This window comes from Pan troglodytes, chromosome 13 (genome assembly GCF_028858775.2).
Source record: "Pan troglodytes isolate AG18354 chromosome 13, NHGRI_mPanTro3-v2.0_pri, whole genome shotgun sequence".
Taxonomy (NCBI): domain Eukaryota; kingdom Metazoa; phylum Chordata; class Mammalia; order Primates; family Hominidae; genus Pan; species Pan troglodytes.
Window position 1 is genome coordinate 102,319,007 of NC_072411.2, and position 21,896 is coordinate 102,340,902.

Consider the following 21,896-nt stretch of genomic DNA (forward strand, 5'->3'; position numbering starts at 1 on the left):
TCCTTCCTTCCTTCCTCCCTTCCTCCCATTCTTTCCTTTCTTTCTCTCCCTCCCTCTTTCTTTCTTTCTCTCTTGTCAGGGTCTCGCTCTGTCACCCAGGCTGGAGTGTAGTGCTGCAATCACAGCTCATTATAGCCTCGAACTCCTGCAAGCAATCCTCTTGCCTCAGCCTCCTGAGTGGCTAGGACCAGAGGTGCACACCACCATACCCAACTAATTTAATTTAACTTTTTGTAACCTGGCCTCAAGTGATCCTCCTGCCTCAGTCTCCCAAAGCACTGGGATTACAGGTGTAAGCCACCACTCCTGGCCTTTGTTTTCATTTTCAAGCTTGCCTCCTGGCCCAAATTGTCTGTTGAAGCTCCAGCCATCAGGGTTGTCTTCCAAGGAAAAAACTGGAGAAAGGGGGAAGGCAGGCAAAAGGCATAAAGCAGTCATTTGTCCTCTTTTTACAGAACTTTCCAGAGATTTCCATCTAGAAACTTACACTTGTATTTCATTGGCTAAAAATTAGTCATATGGCCAAACTTTGCTGTGCTAACAGAATGAAACCAGGCTTCTAAGTAAAAAGGAAACAGTAGATTTTGGGTGGGGAACTAGCAGCCTCTAACAGAATTATTCAGCTTAGAAACTTGCCATTTTCATTATATCCTCCTTCTTTCCCTGAACCAGTGTCCTGTCTTATCTCTCTGACTTGATATCTCCTGATAGACTTCTCTACATCCGCCTGCCTGCTGACCACTCACCTGGGCCTCCAAATACAGTCAGCTTCAAATGTTTCTATTGCTATGTTTATCGACATAATTGTTCAATTGCTTGATTTCTCCTTATTGACCTTCCAGGCTGTTGACACCAGGCTCAGATTACTTTGTCTATTAATTCCTGGTAAACAGTACTTTCTAGTACTGCCAAAGATGCTTACAGTTCCCCTGGGGAGGGGGAGATAAGCATATTACACAAGAGGTAAGTGTGGAAAAGGGGCCAGGACAATTAGTCATTAGTTCATCTGGTTGAAACACATCTACTCCTGGGCAAGAGCTCCTTACCCTGCTTGAACTGCAGCATCTTCCTCTCTTCTCCTCCCTTGTCATTCAGTCATGATTTCTAGAATACACCCTGTACTTAAGATTTTCATTCTCAACTTGATAACTGGATTGCAACCTTCATACATTTCTCCGCTTGGTAGACTTCTTGCCTCAGAATCATTTTCTGACTGTAAGTCTTCAGTCTTCAAAGTCCTCTTGAAATTATGTTTTCTTGACTTTCTCCTTCACTTGGTCTATCAGACACCTATTTTCATTAGTAGCATTTCCAGGCTTTACCCTGAGATTGACGATAAACAAGTTTGTTTACTTCTAGTGGTTCGTTAGAGCAGGCTTGTATTGGCTTGGGAGAGCTGTTTGTTAAAAACAAAATAATTATAAAAATATAACTTGTTAAAGTGTTGGTAGCTTGAAATTAGCCATGGTGGGAGTATGTACCACATGGAAATTGGCAAACACTATTAATCAGGGCTTTCTTTTTTCCCGAAAGAGTGTCTACCAGCACGCCATTGCTTGTTTCACCCCGTCATTACCCCCTGAATGCGCGCGCGCGCGCACACACACACACACCCACACGACACTTCTCATCCCAGATCCTTATCTCTTCAGCCTACCTTAGCCTCCAGCTTACAGATAACCCTTCCACACTCAGCTATAGCCAGTGATTCAACATTTCATAATGGAATATATATTTTGAAAATACATCCTGGACCCTAAAGACTTTTCCAAGACTGCTGACCACGCTGTTTGAGAACTGCTAATGTAGTCCATCTGTCTGCCTTCAGAACACATGTAATCATATGGAGGAATCATTTGCTGGGGAAAAACCTACATCCTGGTTATTTCAGTAGAGGGAATTTATTGATCAACATCAGAGATGACTCATCACAGAATATTAACTTCTGTGAAGTTAATATTGGGTGAAAGATGACCAATTAATGATTATAGGTATTTCAGAAAGCCTGGTGCAAGCTGTGCAATAATCAAGCTGCATGAGCCAACCAAAATGTCAAGATGCTTTGCCTTTGACAGGAATTGTATCAATTCACATCATGCCATTACCTCTTATTGATCAGGACCTCCGTTCCACGTGTCTTCAATTAATAACAATGAAAAATGAATTAATTATTACTTATAATTACAGTATTTTAGTAAACAAAATCATTCAACTCATGGAAGAAAAAATAATAAAAAAGATTATGAAAGCCTGGGAACCACTAGACTATGCCAATTTTTGATTACATTAAGAAGCTAATATTTCTTTGTTTAAAAACATGTAGCGGTTGCTAATATTATAGACTAGAGCACATGCTGTGGAGGCAGACTAATTGGGTCGTATTAGAACTTTGCCACTTAGCCCTGTGATTTGGGGCAAATTGCTTAATCTCTCTGTGCCTTAGTTTTCTCATCTGTAAAGTGGAAATAAAAGCATCTACCTCACACGATGACTGTGAAATTAAAATGAAAAAACACATTAAATGCTCAGAACGGTGGTTAGCATGTAGTAAATAATTAATGAACATTTGCTCTCATCTTCATCCTTGATATTATTTTTGAAGCAGTTTTATTGTACCAGGAACTGTGCTACAGGCTGTATATGCAATCTCCTCTAACCTTATCATTAAGCCCATTTTATGAGTAAGGAAACTGACCCTCAATAGAAATGATGTAACTTTTCCACGGTCTTGGGCTAGTAAGTGTGAAAGAGGTTGGCTCAATATCTTTTAGGAGATTTCATTTAAATGGTAGAAAGATGTAAAACCACAGCTTGCATTGGAATTCAAGCCATCCTGATATTTAATATTCTACTGGGAAATTCTTACCTCATAGTCAACTGAACCCGTGCATGTGGTAGCATAAACTATTCTCGTTCTGTCTTCAGCGGAGACAGAAGAGCTCACTCATAAACATCCCTGTGTTTTCGCTTGAACTGTTATTAAGTTGCCCTCCTGACTTGTCTTCTGCAGGTTTTACAAACACACAGCTCCCATAGGCCTTCCCCATGAATCCTATTTGTTAGCCACAGAATAATCTCCACAAAAGTATTTTCACTTTCTCTAACAGTAATTTTTAACTTAGACTTTAAATCTAAAGTTCATTACTAGCGTAAGTAGAGCGCAATATCCTTTGGCTGAACTGGCTTCATTTATGAAGAAGCTGAATATAAAGATCCTTTCTCTCTGTCTTGGACTTTCTTATTCCACCTTCTTATTTAAAAGCTGCTGCCTACAATGCACCACAATGTATATAATAAGTATTTTAATAAGTATTTTTTTAAGTTTCAAGTTGCATGTCATTTTGTGTCACAGGGGTGAGTCTAGACTCACATTTAGTTGTGCAATCAGGAAGACAAATGACAGTGGGAATATTTTTTAAAAACACCTATTATATCACTATCCATTCATTCACTTTTTCTGGGCCAGTCACTGTGCTAGACACCAGGACCAAAGAACACAGTCCCTGCTCAGGGAGCGCATAAGTCCCACAAGGGAGGCCAATATACAGTTACCTAGTTATTGTGATAGAGCAATGCACAGGAATCAATAGGAACATGGGGAAAGGAGCAGCGAAGAGACCCTGGAATGTAGAGGTAATATAGTCTGATCAAGAATGCTAGGGAGCCATTCAGAAGCCCTGGCTCTAATCCCACTTTTACAATTAATTATTATGCCATCTGTTAATGGCTGAATTGTGCCATCCCAAAAAAGATCTGTTGGAGTTCTAACCCCTAGTACTTCAGAATGACCTTATTTGGAGATAGGGTCTTTAAAATGAGGTCCTTGGGGTGGGCCCTAATTCAATATAACTGATGTCCTATGAAAAGGGGGAAATTTGGACATAGAGACAGACATATGTAGAGGGAAGATGATGTGAATAGACACAGGGAGAACATGGGCATCTGTAAGCTATGAGAGACCTTTCCTTCACAGTTCTCAGAACAAACCAACCCTGCCCGTATTTTCAGCCTCCAGAACTGTGAGACAACTTTCAGCCTCCAGAACTGTAAGACAATATATTCCTATTGTTTAAGCCACTCAGTTTGTGGGTTTTTATTACAACATCCCTAGCAAACTAATATGCCATCTCAGTGTCACAAGCATATCCCAAGCTTCAGATACCACACTAGGCAAGGCCAGTCCCACATTTGGGAAAATTTGGGCAAAAGCAGTCAGAGCACGACTAACCAGAAACATGCCTGCATCTGCCTGCAGCTTGTTCTTATGCTGTGACCCAGATGAATTCAAAGGTTTCTCTTTAAATACTGAATTTGAGTCTATGACAAGACCCATTAAACCTCCCCAGTGTGACATCCAGAAACAACACCAGTAGTCCTTTGCTTATAAGGTAAATAATATATACTATTGTAGATAATTTTAGAGTACAAGCTAAATTCAATAAAAATAAACTTTGTGTTAAATAACAGATCGACATGACATTACTTAAAACAAATGGTTAATAAACATGCAAGATTTTCTATCTCACTGGTAATCAGATTTGAGAAAAAAACTGCTCTTGGCAAACGGAAGATGCTAATACAGTTCACCATTGAACACTGTGAGGGTTAGAAGTGTTGACCCCCATGCAGTCAAAAATCTGAGTATAACTTTTGACTCCCAAAAACTTAACTATTAATAGCCTACTATTAACTGTAGGGCTTACTAATAATGTAAACAGTAGATTAGTTGTGTTATATGTATTATATACTGTATTTTTACAATAAAGGCAGAGAAAAAATGTTATTAAAAATTATTATAAGAGAAAAAATATTTTTTATTCACTAAGTGGAAGTGGATCACCATAAAGGTCTTCATCCTTACTGTCTTCATATTGAGTTGATTGAGGAGGAGGAGGAAGAGGAGGGCTGGTCTTGCTGTCGGAGTGGCAGAGGCAGAATAGGTGGAGGAAGTGAAAGAAGAGGCAGAAGAGGCAGGCACATTAGATGTCAATGTTACTGAAAAAAATCCACATGTAAGTGGACCCGCACAGTTCAAATCCATGTTGCTCAAGGATCATCTGTACACATCAGAGAACAAATGCATGCATCCTGAATGAGTGATAGCCTGTTCACTTAGAATACACAACTGGTTCCATTTGTCTTTCTGTTGGCACAATCTGAACCTAAAATTATCTTCCTAGAATACACAGTGACATGAAACCTGTAAAACAAACAAACAAAGAAAAAACCCCTCTATTAGGTACATGTTCATTTCAGGCAACTCTTCTGAGGACAGAAGGTTTGAACATAAAAAATGCCTGAAACAATGAAAAGATAACCTAATATTTAGTTCCTGTATAGACTGAAAAAGTTCAGCCAAAGTGCATTGTTTGGGTTTCTTCTTTCCAACATGTTTTACCCTCAGGCCAGCAAGGTTATACTTTCTCTTCTCACCCCAAGTCTTCATCTTTTCTGGAAAATTTCCAAGCTGAGCCCTGGTCTCAGGTCATAACAACTTGATCTGCTGCACCAGAACACCAAGGGAGTGAGTCATCCCTTTGGATTTGCCTCGGCAGGTCTTCAACAAGTCTTTGTTTCTCTGCCTATCCATCCCTCAACCGCTTGACATTGGCCAGTGTCCATGATGGGTTTTTCTTTTAGTTTCTGTTGCCTTCCATCTTTTTACTTTTTAAAAAATTATAATGATAAAGAAGTGCACAAAGTTGAAAGGGCAGGTTTCACCCCTTTCACCATCACCCTAAGGGTCAAAGGGTTACCAGGGTCAACAGTGTGAGTATCCTTCAAGAGACAGGAATTTCCATCCTCCCCGCCCTGCCCCCTTGCTGTTTAGAGCTCATACTGTACACAGTGTTCTGACTTGCTCTTATCACTCAAAAATATATCATGGACACTCTTCCATGTCAACACATACATAGCTCCCTCATTTTTAAACAGCTATTTATTTTTCTACAGTGTAGATGTGCCCAAATAGAGAAGTAGATGAACCATTCCTCTATTTATAAACTTGGAATGTGGTCCAAATTTTTTTGGCCCTTACAAATAATATTACAATCGGCATATCTGTAAATATGTTTTTGCACACTTAATATTTCTGTAGATGAGATCACTTGTAGTGGAAAAGTGTGATTAAAGGATACATGCATTTTTAATATCTATAGGTTCTGCAAATTACTTTCCAAAAATGTTTATTAATTCACACTCCAGTCACTAAGGATGAAAGTTCCTATTTCTTATAGACGCAAACACCTGATAGTAAAACATATTTTTGCCAATCTGACAAATAACAGATGCTATCTTGTTTTTATTTATGCTATCATCATTGATGAAGTTGGGTATGTTTTCATATGCTTATTAGCACATAGTCCTTCTTTTGAGAATTGTCTACTTTCTTTGTCCATTTTCTTATTTTGCTGCTTCTCTTGTTTCATACTGATTTCAAGAAGTTGTCTGTATTACCCATATTAACCCTTTCCTGTTGTGTATACATGTTGCATGTATTTTCTCCCCTTAGGTAACATTGTTTATGGTACCCTTCACTTGATAGAAATGTTAAATTTTTATAGTCTTCTCTGTTTAATTTTTTTCTGTTATAGCTTGTGAAATTTTTTCATGATATTTCTAATTAGTATTATAAAGCTCTTATAAGGAGCCCTTATAGCTCCTACCTACAGTACTTACTAAGAAGCAGCCTTTGATTATAAATATTATAAATATTGTAAAAGTCTCCTATATTTTCTTTTAGTCTTTTACAGTTTTTTATGTTTAGATTATTAATCCATCTGGAATTTTTTCTGGAATATGAGCTAAGACAGTGTATTAGTCATGCTTCATTCAACAGAAGGATTTTTTTTTTACTCAGATAACAATTGTGGGTGTTCAGATAACAACTGTGGGTGTTCAACAAGCAGACACAGGTATATTAAATGTTTATATTAAATGTTTTAATATCAGGTGTTTGTGAGTGTCTATAAGAAATAGTGACAGGGTGACTCAGAGACCCAGGCTCCTTCCATCCTAGCTCTACCCTCCTCTTGATAAGGGGTCAGCAAATTACAACCCATAGGCCACACGCAGCCCACTGCCTGTTTTTGTAAATAAAGTATTATTGGAACATAGCCATACTTATTTGTTTGCATAGTGCCTATGGCTGCTTTCCATAAAACAGCAGAGTTGAGCAGTATTGATAGAGACTATATGATCCACAAAGCCTAAAATATTTACTATTTGGCCCTTTATAGAAAAAGTTTCCTGACTTCTGCTTTGAAGTCTCAGGGTCCTTAGTTTCCACATGGCATATGGGGACGAGAGATCATGTGGGAGGCTTTCCATGGATGAGGCCTGGAAGGGGAGTACAACACTTTCGCCTACATTCCATTGGCCAGAATTCAGTCCCTGGCTTCACCTAACAATTTGGGAGGCTAGGAAATGTGAATTTATTGTGCGCTGAGGAGGAAAGGGAATAATTAGCCATATTCTGCCAAGGTGTTCCCTGCAATTATCTGTTTCTTTCTTCCTTCCTATTTTTAAACAGAATAGGCTAGATTACAGTGCAGAAACAACCAACCATCAAATCTCAGTTGCTTAGAACAAAAAAGGCTTATTTCTTGATCATACTACATGTCCACTAATGCTCAGCAGGGATGGCATTGCTCATTGTTGTCATTCACTCCAGTCTGATGAAGCAGTCACCACCACGCACCTTGATGTTGCAGCACTAGGAAGAAAAGAATGCGGTGACTGAAGTCCCAACTCTTAACTTCTGACTCAAAGTTATACTCATCACTTCCGGCCACCTTTCATTGGCTGAAGCAACTCGCAGGGCTATACTATACTTTAGTCAGGTGGGGAAGTACAATCTTATCATGTGCTTCAAAGGCAGCAGAGCTGGAATATTTGTGAACAGCCCTACTGGATTGCACACTAACAAACACAGAACACATATTCATCCCCTTCCTATGGGAGATAACCCAGATTCCATTCATTCACTGCACACAAAGTCCAAGATCCTAGATGGTAGATGCCCTCCCCAATAAGTTTGAATATTGCCTAGTGATCTGGAGTCTAGCAACTAAAATTCCTCTCTGTCCCCACTACTTATTCAGATATCAAAATCCTAACAGAGTCACAACTGATCATGGCCTGAAACAGGTTTCCAGGATCTGAGCTATATCCACAAATGTGAGCCCTGCTCTGAACGATCATGCCTAGAGAATCAGGAGCCTGGTACAATCTAAGGGTGGCAAGCGGGGAATACGGCATTTTGCAAAAATCAATACTGCAAGAAAAGAGTCATCTTTATTGAAGGATATGGCATTGTTTCTCCAGGCTTACAATTAAGCACCCTGAATAAAGAGTGTAGGTGACAATGTGGAGGAAAGCAGTACGCACAGATTAAAAATATCTACACGTAAATGTTAAAAAATATAAACGAACATACTTTGTTCATCCCTCAGAAAACATCTGCTCTTATGGTTCTTGTTTTGTTTGCTTAAGAAAAGATCTTCACATTTCTATTTAGTTTAGAAAATAGTAAAATGCGATTCAATCTCTGGATTGTAATCACAGAGAATCATTTTGAACAATACTGTCAAACTAGCATTACACAGATCAAGATTTCAAACAATGTAATTTTTCAAATAAACTTTGACCATCTGGTGAAAACACCAACATATATCTTATTCATATTTTATTTCTTCAGACTTTTCTATCTCCCTATAATAATAGGAATGTAATGCATATTTTAAAAATCATTTATGCCTAATTCAGAAAAATAATGCTTTGTTAGTTATATGATGTGCAAGAAGCTTTTACATGTTTCAATAAGCATATTAAATCCTCTCTAACAGAAACAGAAGTTTTCATTATTTCCAGAAGAAATTAATTTGAACAGCAAAAGGTTCAAGTTTGATTTGAAATTCACTGTCTCTAAAACTTTTAAAACTCTGATTTTTTGGGGGGGGGTGCTGGGCCCCTTAGCTAACTCTTGAAATATACAATTGTTTTCTTCGAAGTTATTCTATACTTGTCTTTTCATGCGCTAGGCCTCCACTCACAGTAGAGAATTAGTTTTAGCCTAGTCTGTGGTACAGTGGCTACTCCTACCTGCCTAGTCTCTATTTTTTCATTGATTCACTGCTTTAACATCTTTGCTCTCAACACATACAGCATTTATTCTTATAGCTCCTACCTACAGTACTTACTAAAAGAAGCAGCCTTCGATTAGAAAGGCGGTATATGGTCTTCTTAAAACCCTTTCTTCCCTCTGGTCATATTCAGTTCTTGAAGGCATTTTTTTCTGTCAGACTTCACTAAGCAAGTTAGATTTGGAGTCATGGGAAGATTATGAAGTGGTGGAAGAAAAGAATGAAGACTGAGTTCAATGTTATTTCCAAAGCCCTTCCTAGGAAAAGTGTTGTTTATTATTCATTTTGGAATTCTAATTATGGAGGAAACCTCCCAAAAACATAAATAAATTATTTAGCCAGAGGACCTAAGAAGTGCATCAAATTTCAAGTCAAATGGCTACAAGTTACTTATTACACCTAAATTTAATAAGCAATAGGATGTTTGTTCTTTATGTGCGGTATGGCTTCTAGAAGCAAGCTTTCCTCTCTGTAGCACAGGCAGGGTCCAACGGTCTAGGTTCAAATTCTTCCTTTACCACTTACTAGCTAAAAACTTAGGCAACTTATTTCACCTCTCTGTGCCTCAGTTTCTTTCTTTCTTTTCTTTTAAAGGCTCTGGCTCTGTTGCCCACACTAGAGCGCAGGGGTGTGATCCTGGCTCACTGCAACCTTAGCCTACCTGGTTCAGGTAATCCTCCCACCTCAGCCTCCTGAGTAGCTGGGACTACAGGCGTGCACCACCACGCCCGGCCAATTATTATTATTTGTTTTTTTGTTTTGGAGGGATGGAGTTTCACTATGTTGCCCAGGCTGGTCTTGATCTCCAGGGCTCAAGAGATTTGCCCACCTCGGTCTCCGAAAGTGTTGGGATTACAGGTGTGAGCCACTGGGCCCAGCCCTCAGTTTATCTGTAAAACAGGACAAAAGTAGTACCTACCTGATGGGGTTCTTCGAAGGATTAAATGAGCTAGTACTTATAAAGCACTTGCTAATGTCTGTTAAATAAATTATATGATCCACACACCAATCCAAGGCGACTATAAGGTAGCAAGAACCACTCCAAGTCACATAAGAAAATGAATTCCTTTCGTTTTAGCTCCTCTCTTTATTTCAGCAGTGCGTTGTCAACAGGGCCACATTATGTTAGCAGATTTGAACTTTATCCGAAAGGTGTTTGTATTTTATTTCAAATTATGAATTCCTGAACATCGGATTATGTATGATTCTGCAGTGCCCTCGGAGGCCCATTAGAGTCTGGAGCTCGAGAGGCATAACCAACTCTGGTCTGATACTTGTAAGGAGCTTGACAGCCAAGGAGCCACTCAGAAACAGTTATTGGTATTGCCAAAAAAAAAAAAAAAAAAAAAAAAAAAAGGAAGCTAAGAAGTCACCCTTCTAAATAAATAAATAAATAAATAAATAAAACCTGAATTGGAGGGCTGCCTGCATTTCACTCTACTGCCTCTGGAAGAGGAGTGTTATCTAAAGTGCTTCCATCATGAATAATGATTGAGAAACTGCTTTTACTCTCCCGACTACTGTACTCCCAGGCAGAAACCCACGGCTGAAGCCCACGATGCCCATGTGTAACTTGCTTATTACACACACGTTTGGAGCCCAGTGTGCAGACCCGCAGCGCAGAGGAGGAGGCGGAACACCCAGGGTTGGTCGGGTTTCCAAGGGCTGACCCGAGCTCCAGCACTTTTTCCGCGCCTGATTTTTCAGGTCATTTTCGAATGGGCTATCTTTGTTTACATTTTGAGCTTGGATCCTCTCCAGAAAGCATTACTACCTTCTAAAAGGAAAAACATCTCGTATTTGCAGACAGTGCTGGGGGAGCAAAGTTCATTTTCTCGGGTAGGAGAAGATGATTCTCTTGCAACACGTGCGGATTGTGACAAAATCTTTCATTAACAAGGGGAGTTTCGGTGAAGTGGAGGTTTGGGGAAAGGCGAGGAGGTCGGTCTGGAGCAAGCAAGCAAAGTGCGGAAGCTGTACGGGGATTCTTCTAGAAAGTGGGGTGGGAAAGGAGCTAGGGAGGGCGTGTGGAGGGACGAGATCTGTGTCAGAACGTGCGTGTGAGCGGATACAAAACCCGAGAGAGGCGTGAGCAGCGCTGTGTGTGCGAGCGGGAGCGAGGGGCGCCGGCTGGGGTGTGTGCTCCTGGTGAGTGACACCGAGGGGAAGGCGGGCGGGCCGGCGGGCGGGGGCAGCCTGCGAGGGGCGGGAGTGTCCCTGCGTGGGGCGGCCGAGCCGGAGTTGTGTCAGTGAAGGAATCCAGTCCGGGGGCCGAGCTGGCTGCGCCCTCCACTGCAAGCGCCGGCAGCGCGGGGCGAGCTCCGGACGGCGCGCGGCCCAGGCAGCGGCTCCCGCTCGGCCCGCCCTCCGAGCCGCAGGGGCCGCCACCGCCGCGGCGCCTCCCCTGGCGACCGCGCCCCCGGGCCCCGGCTCCGGCCCGGGACGGAGGAGCCGGCGCTCGACACAGAGGTAAGCCCGGGACCCCCTCCACGCCGGGCCGGCTGGGGATGCAGGGCGCGGGCGGACGCGGCGGGGCCTGCGCGGCCGGGACGGAGACTCGGCTGGGCCGAGCATTCCGCAGCCCGGGCCGCCCAGCCTCCGCCGCCTCCCGGGGCGCTGGGTGTGGCCCGCGCTCGGCGCCGAGGCGGGCTGGTGGCGCGGACCGGACGCGAAGGTCGCCGTCCTTCCTCCGGCCGGCGCGGGCAAGCGGGAGGAGGCGCCGGCTGGGACGCACAGTGGCGCTCCCCGAGCGAGCGTGTGGCCGCCGCGCTCCGACGTGGACCCGCCCGCCCCGGATCTGAATCGCCCGCGGCCGCCGTCTCTCGCCTGCCGTCCTCCCGCGCGGGCGCCCCCATTCCCTCCCAAGCCGGAAAGAGACCCACCGCCCCCCAAGCTGCTCTCTGGCCCGGAGCCGCAAAGCCCACGTCAGCCGCGACCACCCCGCCCTCGGATCCCAGCCGGGTGCGGGGGCCGCGGCCCCACGGAACCCCGCGCCCCTGGCGCCCAGCGGGAGTGGGATGCGTTGGCGTCCGCGCTGCGCGGGCGGGCGGGCGGGGGTGGCCGGAGCAGACGCGGAGCGCCCTGGCCGCGGGACGAAGCGGTCGCGCCGCCGCATTTGGGCGGGAGGACCCCGGAGTCCGCGGGCTGCGGACCCGAGCGGGAGACGGGGCTGTCGTAGGATGCGCTCCCGCTGGACGCCGGCGCACTCTGAATATCATGCTGCCGCACACGCGGGGCTGAAGGGCCGAGTCTTCACCTGCGCGGGGATGCGGCGGAAGCGTCGCGTCTTCGCGAGTGGAGGTTTCGTGTTCCCGCGGGGTTGGTGTGTTTTTGAACTTCACGAGCTTCTCATCCCCCCCGCAATCCTGGTTTTAGCAGATGTCGGGGTTTTGGAGACCTGACACTTTTCGTGAAAGATTCTTTCTGTACGTTTTCTTTTGGCTATATTACAGGGTTTGTAGCTTGAGAACTAGTGAAAACCCTTGAACTTCAAACACAGTCTCATTGCTTATTTTTTGAAATTTAAATATTAAAATATGTACCAGCCCCCTCACAAGCCGACAGACTTTAAGACAAACGACTCTGAAATTTTAGAACCTGTGCAGAGAAAGTGGTTTTATACCAGTACTTGAAATAGTAAGGTCGTGTAACCTTTTTAACATCGTTTTAGTTTGTCTTAAAGGAAGGATTCAGCACCACTTTGATTGGTACTGTTTTCCAGAGTTTAAGCAGATGTATGTAATATAGCAAGGAAAAGGACAGGAAGTCAGAAATCTCCTCACTCTGAAAAAAAAAAAAAGACTTCAAATAATACAACCAATACCCTGAAAATAGAGTGGCCGTCTGGATAAAGTATTTCATAGGCCTTATGAAATTGTGTTGCTTAACCAGAAAGCAATGTGTTGTTAGATAGGGCAGTTTTATCTAGTAACTGTCGTGTTTAAAAATATCTGTGTATGATATTCTTTGTTGAATTTTAACTGGGGAAAAATCAACTTTGGGAATGGGTTTCTATTTGGACAAGGCAAATACTGCAGTTTCTAATTAGAGTTTTGGAATAAGCTCAAGCTGTGTTAAAACCTATTGTATGGAGCAGCAGAACAGAAAACATGTCAAATCTGTATCTGTGTGGCAGAAAACATGTCAAATTCTGTATCTGTGTGGCTTTAAATACGCACACACACAGAGAGACACACAAACTAGAGACTAGCCCCAAAAGATAATTTGCATAAAAATACAATCACTTGAATGCAGAGAATAGCTAAAGACGTTAGTAAAAACTGAACATCTGGGGAAAGACTGTATTAATTGGCAATTTTCTTTCTTTAATCCCTGAAAATATTAAATAATTTTCTAAGAATCAACTTAGTTTAATGTGCTCATTTAGACAGGCAAAATGATCAAGACTCCTTTTGTATTCATTTTGTTTTAGGGAGCCCCCTAATGAAAGTCTTCAGTAAATAGTTTTTCTGCATGCACTGATTTTCCTGAGGCCATTGTGGAGAGAGGTATCTGTGGGCTTGTGAAGCTGCTCTGCCACACCAGTAAGGATCAGGGAAAGAAAATACTTAGGCCACACCGTTGCAGTCTTTGATTGCATGCCAGTCTGAAGCATTTTATGGACCCGTTTTGCCATGTGAGTGGTAAGCTTTTACATCAGAAGTTAAGCTTTAGAAATATCTCACTTTGGGGCCTAATTTTTGTGAGTTTCTTAGTCTGCGATCAGAGTTGTGTTATCAATCACAGTGAATGTTCATGAATGGTTGTGTGTTGAAAGGGCATAGGTGGTCTTCATTCTATTACTTTATACAGTTTTAATCAGCATTTTCTGAGGTGAGCCAGGACAAGAACTTCTGGTTACAGTTTGGATAGGATGGAAAAAGTTGTGGTTGCTCTTCATAAGATCTAAGCTGCTACTACCTGTCCCACTGTATGACAAGAGTGGAATGCATTTTATGTGCACTTGACAGGTACTGCTTAGTCACTGCTTCATAGTACTTCTTTGCTAGCCATCTTCTGTAGCACTTTTACTGTCATTTGACTGTGATAATTAAATCATATGTTTTTTATAATTTCTGTGCACAGAAGAGTAGATTTTACAAGTATGACACAGGACATGAGAGTAGGTGTCTCATATGGACAGATTTAAGTGATTGGGTCTGTTTATTGATCTCTGAATGTTGTGCAACATTCAACTAATCCATTTCATCACTGTTTTGCCTTAAAGTGTAATCACACAATTAAAATAAGATTTTCATGTTACAAACAGTTAAAAACCCAGTAAACATAATTATAGAAGAAAAACAAACCTTTCTTTTTTCTTCCCTTTTTTGAAGTAGTCTTGCTATGAAGGTGTTATGTCTTTGACACATCAAAATGGCTAATTTGGAGTTGTGATGCTTGTTATGTAAATAGGCCATATGTTGAATTTCTGCAGAAGCTTATTCCTTCAGTGTTGTGGTAATGGGTAGGATCCCCTAAGTACCATAGCTGAGAAAAATAGTCTTATGAAGATATATTTCTCTCTACAACTTATGTAATTTTTTATTATTTTTGTTAATAGCTAGTGTTTTTATTTTCTGATAAAAAAATTTTAAATGTGATGTTATCTTTCATTGCATCATACAAATCTTTGTCTCTAGTACTGATCCAAACTCCATTCCTATTTATCTACTTCCTTAATTAATAGACTTTTTATGGTGGATGTCCTGCTGTCAAGCTAAAGACTACATGCTTGATAACAAACTTTTTGTATTCTCTCTAAACCTGTTCCTTTTATGATGAAAAGACTTTCCTTTCTTGATCCGTTTAGCATTCTCTTCATCACCCAGACTGGAGATGTAGGAACCATTGCTGACTCTTTGCTCTCTCACTGCCTCTGTGAAACTGTTATCAAGTCCTGTTAACTCTTCCTTTTTAATGGTTTCTCTGAGCCACCCCTGCATTTCCTTTTCATTCTTCACTCTCCCTGATCGGATAGGAGGCCGTCAGCCATCACCGTTTCTAGGATAATTATAGTCTACATCTTGGTCTCTCTGTAATTGAGTTTTCCCCATTCTACGCACTTCCACCGTATCAACCTTCCTAAAACTCTTCCCTCAAAACTCTTCAAGGATTGTTTCACGGGTACAATACTTTAGCATTGTTTAGTATTGCACCATAGTGCAAATACTTTCCATGGCCTCCCCCATTGCCCAGCCTCTCAGCTTGGTTTCAGTGTACCTCACAGTCTTGCCCCAAATTAACTTACCAACGTTATTTTCTACTTCTTTCCAACATGAACCTTCTGTTCCTACTAGTTGGATCTCACTGCCCTTCTAAGATGACATGCTCATTTTCATGTGTCCTTTTTTGTTCGTGCCCTGCCTTTTAGAATGTGTCTCTTCTTTTTTTCTCTGACCTAACCACATTCTTCAAGTTCAAGTCAGCCTGCCCTGATCATGTTACTCTCATTGGTTCTTTCTGCCCTTTTGTTTGCATCGTTCCTCTAGACCATCAGATCCTTTCTTACGCTGTTACGTGCTTCATTCTTTCTTTCTCAACTAGATAGTAAGTTCCTGCAGGGCACTGATGTGCCTTTTATTCTGTCTACCGGCCCTGGCCGTAAGAAGCACTTGATAAATACACCGATAAAATGAATAAATGTAAGGATGATTTTTTTTAAATCATGGGCTTTGATACTGACTCTGAACTGCTCACCATTGGGTCCTCAGAGCCTAACTCATAGCCTGACACATAGTCATGACCTCAGTAAATATTTGTTAACTTAGAAATTCATGTTGACATTGGATAAAAGGGACAGGCATTTGAAGGAGGCGTCTGTCAAGGTTTTTTTTTTTTTCCCATTTTTCTTCAGTAGTTCTAATCAGCTTCTCCATTCATCAACTGTGAGAATTCTGAGGACTCGGCATTTCCCAGAGTTGGGATAATGATGGAGTCTGGCAGTTGTGAGTTGGAATTAAGAAGCTTGTAGTTATTTTAAGGTGGAGTGATGGGCCCCAGTACTGAGCAAAAAAAGCATTGAGGCTTTATGCCAGTATTTTATACGTCAAACAATTAGGCTAAAGTTATCAGTTATATAAAAGTTCAGCTAATTGGCTCTAAAATTTCAGACTGTATTTATTGCAGGGCTGCTCAAGTTTTTCATTTAAAAGCATCCCTGTAAATTAGAAAAAAATACATCTGGGCACCCATCTGAGGGTGAAAGGTGATGTAGGGAAGAGTCTACCACATCCCATTGTATTCAGGACCGAATTTAATTCTTTAGTAAGCCTTATTTTGTACAAGGCACTGTTTCTGCTGGGAAGGAGTTTATAGCCTAGCAGGAAAAAATAACAGACGTATCCCAGAAACAAAGGTCTAGCAGAGCTCAGAAGGGAAAAAAATCTGTTGGGGAGTGGAGGGAATCTTCTTAGAATGACAATTGTTTGAGGTGATTACTGAAAGGATTTGGATAAGATTTCAGTGTTATTGGGAATATAAGGATGGGGGAAGGGTGCTGTGAGTGAATTCCAGGGCCAATTTGTTGACTTTACATCAGCACTCTTATAGTACTCCTGCTTCTGAGTTGAACCCAGCTAGGAGTCTTCTGAGCATTGGTGGGCTGCAGTGTTCAATAATGGAACCTAAAGGATATATAGATACCTGCAGTAATTATGTGTGGTGCCAAGTGCTGAACTGCCTATGACACAAAGCAAAAAATAAATCTTGGAAGCAGTATAACCAGTGTGTTCCTGGATAGCATCCAGCTCACTTAGAATGCTCAGAAAGGCCTCCTGCATTATGGAAATGCCACTGAAGGTTGACACTTTCACAGTAATGTAAATAATGAGAGGTCCACCCCAGATTGTGGTCCCAAGCAGCCAGCCATCTGTGGGACACTGCACAGTGCACCTAGCCGAGTTGAGTAAAGGTGTAAACACACTGTTATATAGAACCCTCATTCTGATTCTGTGGAACTACTCCCATGGTCTGTAAAGCTAGGACCAATGGGAATGTTTGAGGAATACAGATTTTGGGTCAATAGATGGAAAGTTGCCCCATTATGGATTGTGCTATTTCAGGAGGTAATAGGCCCCCATCACTAAACATGTATAAGCATCGCCTATACCAGGCAATATCTTATTTAATTATATACATTCTCTCCTTTATTCTCAAAACAGTGCTATGAAGTACATGCTCCTATTACTCCAGTTTTACTGAAGAGCAAAACTGAAGCCTAGAAAGGTTAAGTAGCTAGTAATTTGTAGAGCAGGTATAAAGCCCAGGCAGTTTGCGGGCAGAAACTGCATATGCACTGAGATGAAGAAAGGATGCAACATTAGGTGGCCATATGGATTTTCAAGATTCCTTCCTAACACTAGGATTAATACTTTAATTCACCTTAGGGATCAAGATGCTAGCTGTTGCAAAGTACTAATTCATTATCAGCACCCAGTTCCTAGAGATTCAGAACAAAGTGAATACAGTCATCATCATCATAGTTATCACTTATTGATCATTTTATTTAAACCTCAAAGGAATCTTGGAAGGTAAGGATTATACACCCTTATTGGACAGTGAAACTGAAGCTCAGGGAAGTTACATAACTTGATTGAGTCTACAGAGTTGATAAGTGGCAGATGAATCTGGTGTCTGACACCCAGGCCCTGCTTTTTCTTATACCACCCTGTGAGGTAACACATGGTGACACTGAAAATATTTACCTATCGGTCTGCACAGAAACCAACAAGTCAGAGAGGCCACTAGCTGTCAGCAACCCCTGTGGCTCTGCAGGTGATGAGTATCACCTGAAGTGATATTTAGGAGCAGTTTGAAGGTGTGTGAAAGGCTTGGTAATCTACCAAGACCACAGATCTGGAGCTCTAGTGACTTCTTCCCATGCTCAGCATTTATTTTATTTTATACATGATAAGTAGTACTATTAAAGAGAGAGAAAGCCTTCACGGATAACTATTATTACATTTATATTTCTAATTAAGGAAAAATGTTTTGCAGTGGTAATCTGTGTCCCTTATAAATGGCAGGCTCTCTTCCCACTCCTTTTCTTCCTTTCCCTTATTCCAGTCTGATGCTAATCCCTCTTGCTTCCTCAGGGACCTTGCTTCATTGTCTTTTCTTCAGGGTCTCAATGATCCTTTTCTTTCAACATATAAACATGCATAAGTCTTTCTTATTCTTTATGAAAACAGAAAACGATGAACGCTTTTGGTTGCTTCTCTCTAGGTTTGGGTGTCTTTCGTCTTATTCCTGGTCTTAGCAGGCAGCTCCTTGAAGTACAGGTCCTTGTACACATCCTGTACCTTGCCATCTTCCTTTCATCTTCAACCCCCTGCACTCCTGTCCTCTCCTAATGACCACCAGGTCCATTATCTAGGATTCTCTTTCATTTCTTGAACTTTGCACAACATTTGGTGTTCTTGATCACTCTCTGCTCCTTAAAATGTTGCCCACCTGTTTTCTGAGTTATCCATTTCTCCTCATTTTCTTTCTTGTCCAGCTGCTCTATATTTGGACTTCTCTTTACTGTCCTCCCTTCCTCTCAAACCTTAGCCTCCCCTACAGTTCAGCCCTCAGCCCTCTGCTCATTCTGCATGTTCGCCCTGTGGCAGCTCATCTTCTGTTTTCTTCTACTACCACCTGTATGCCATTGATTCCATTGTAAATCTGCACCTCCAGCCTTGAAATCTTATCTGACATGTGTTCCAAATGTCTTTAACTCGACAAGTTCAAAACATCACTTCCCCAACTTCAATCCAGCATATTCCTTCTGTGTTTTCTATCTCAATGAATGAAACCTGCTTCACCAAGTTTAAAACCTAGGACAACTTCTTTGCCTTCTTCAACCTCTGCATTTTATATAGAGATTGTCTTTTCAGACTCTCTTGAATCTGCTCTTTCCTCCCTGTATCATAACCTTCATTACTGCCGTGGTTCGGGCCCTCATCCCTTCTCTTAAGGATTATTGCAGTAGCCTCGCAACTGGTCTCTCTGGCTTCTGCCTGGCCTGTCTCCAATTTGTTCCTCATACTGCTGCCTTTCTAAAAGGCAAATCTGATTACAACTCTCCACTGCTTAAAATCCTTCAGAGGAGTTTCTGCATCTTCAGGTTAAAATGTAAGCTCCCTGGCATGGCACGAAAGCTTCTTTGTGATCTGGGCCTTCCCTTCAGGTGTGTGTCAGTCTCCTCTAATGATCCTGGTCCCCACTGTCTGCCCCTGCCCGTAGCATCTCCACTAAAGGAAAGAAATGATAGGAGGGATGGGAATAGAGGCGAGATGATAGACCTGCTGTTCAGTACTGTAGCCACTACCTACATGTGGCAATTGGGCACTGGAAATACAGCTAGTCCAAGTTGAGATGTGCGTAAGTGTAAAATACACCATGCTTTGAGACTATATAAAAAAATGTAAAATTTCTTATTTAACAAATTGTAATATTGGTTACATGTTGAAACAGCAATAGTTTTGATATAGTAGGTTAAGCAAAATATATTACTAAAATTAATTTCACATATTTCTTTTTATTTTTAAAAATGTGATTACTTAGTGGACGTTAACATGCGACATAAAGAAATAATAAAATAAAATGTGATTACTAGAAAATTAAACATCACCTGTGTGTTCACATTATAGTTCTGTTGGACAGCATTGTTAGGGAACATCTCATTCCCAGGAGATGCATCCTGTACGAGCCAAGCCCATGAGCTTTTTGAAAGATTAAGTCAGCCCTATTGGCATAGAGAAGTAGCAGTTGCTCAGTTTTTTCAATCCAGAGGTATGAAATGTTTGGATAAGATTCAGAATTGGAGAGACAGCTTCTGAACACTATAGCCAGGAGTTATATGTATAATGGGCATAGTGTGGAAAGCACTATTAAAGCACATCTGTCTCAGCAGGCCCACCCAGCCATCATCAGAAGTGGGAGGCAGGAATTCTCGTGGTATGGTAGAGGAAGGATTTCAGGTAGACAGGAGGAACAAGGGAAGGGAAAGTGGAGTCACATTCCCTGGAAGCCTCCTACTTGTGAGGCACCAGCTGAAACCCTGAGAGCCAGGTCTCTGAGATTCTCCATCCTGCCGTTGATTCTTCCTAGTGGGCTAAGTCCCAACTCCCCTACTGTCTGGCTGTAGGATCCTGAACAAGTTAATGAATCAATGAATCTGGAGTCTGAATAATATGCACACCATACAGTCATTATGTGTCAAACAAAATGATGTGCCCCACGCTGATAAGGGCTCTACAGAAGTTAGTTATGCCTTAAGACACTGAGGGCAGTAATCTGTGGATGAGTTGGCCTGAAGGGCTTTGAGGGAAGGGCATATGGACTGTCAGAAAGACCTGGAAGATAGCATGTGTTGCCTTAAGAGATATGCAGAGCTTCTGGCTAACACGGTGAAACCCCGTCTCACTAAAAATACAAAAAAAAAAAAAAAAAGAGCCTGGCATGGTGGTGGGCACCTGTAGTCCCAGCTACTCGGGAGGCTGAGGCAGGAGAATGGCGTGAACCTGGGAGGCAGAGCTTGCAGTGAGGGGAGATCGTGCCACTGCACTCCAGCCTGGGAGACAGTGTGAGACTCCATCTCAAAAAAAAAAAAAAAAAAAAAAAGAGAGATGCAGAGCTTTATGTGTTCACGATGGAAAAGCCAACCTGTGATAGGAAACCAGATCTTACCAGGTTGGATCAGGAAGGGGAACCCTCCTGGAAGAGGTGATGGGAAGAAACTGTGACTATAAAGAGAACAGTCCAGTAGGATTAGATTCCAGTGAAATCTGATAGGCAGTGCGACTCAGTGTCTTCTCTAGTGGTGGTTTGCCTGCTGTAGTCTGTTGGACTCTTAAATTCTGAGAACTTCCTCTCTTGGTTTCAACCTGGGCGGCTGTTTTTATTTGCTTCATGAGTAGGCATTTTGTATAAGATTTTGTTAGGGGCAAAGGTTCTTGTGCTAAAAACAGAAGTTTGAAAGTCCTACGTTATAGAAAATAGCCTGAGAGGAGTGGTAACTACCTTGATGTGATTATTTCTCCCTCATTCGCAGGATCTAGGACCAGTTTAGGCCCTTTCCAGAGGGAATACAGCTTCCTTTCATCTGAGGCGTAGCGACTTCGCGGACCAACCATGCAGTTTGCCTTGTCCAGGTAGTTTAGCCAGGTAGCCATAACTCAGTCTTGTTCTTGGGTAAACAAGTTTTCACTTTTGTACTGGGTTCCACCTTGTCTCCTGCATTCCCAAGTCCTGGATTTGTGTTCTTGTGGAGGGACCCCAAGTTGTCTTAGTTAAGGATCCTGTCATGTTTCTCCAAGCCTTCTTGGGACAGTAGTGTCCCTAGGGTTGGGCCACTGCTACTCCCTTCTAGGCCTCTTTAGTACTGAGAACTACCAGCAAGGGTCAGGAAACTTGATAGTATTTAGAATTGAATAATTTGCCTGGAGCTTGGCTTTTCCCTGGCTCCAGACCCCTGAGAGCAAATATTCTTGCTAGTTTGCAGTCCCGCTGGTCTCTGAGTCCCATTTGTACAACTTGGAAGGAGAAAGGAAGACAGATATAGGGCTGATTTTCTTAAATTATGGTGCATTCATATCTTTGTGTCTAGTGGGAAGGTTGGTCTTATGTGTGTATGAGAAAGGTGGCCGCCTTTATGTTGTGGTTTCAGAATCCATACTGCTGAAAAGGGCACTTCAAATATCAAGTTTCTCTTTTTTGCTCTCCAATATGTGAAAGCCTACGTTATAAAAACTCTATTTAGTTTCCTAT

The 21,896-nt window shown here is 42.0% G+C and overlaps 1 protein-coding gene across 30 annotated transcripts in view; it reads left to right on the plus strand.

Moving 5' to 3' along the window:
- The first annotated feature begins 10,568 nt into the window (after positions 1-10,568).
- Positions 10,569-21,896, plus strand: part of SPATS2L (spermatogenesis associated serine rich 2 like) — a 173,389-nt gene continuing 162,061 nt past the window's right edge. For 3 of the 30 annotated variants that reach the window (XM_063791471.1, XM_063791451.1, XM_063791468.1), the window contains exon 1: positions 11,176-11,291. Coding sequence is in view for 4 of the 30 variants with exons in the window: in XM_063791447.1 (XP_063647517.1) it covers positions 10,702-10,788 (87 nt within the window). In the remaining 26 variants the exon portion in view is untranslated. Of the gene's footprint in view, positions 11,292-11,382; positions 11,613-12,216; positions 12,569-13,575; positions 13,787-21,180; positions 21,294-21,896 lie in introns of those variants that run through there. The other 27 variants (XM_001170193.5, XM_001170214.6, XM_063791457.1 and 24 more) reach the window with 25 other exon arrangements.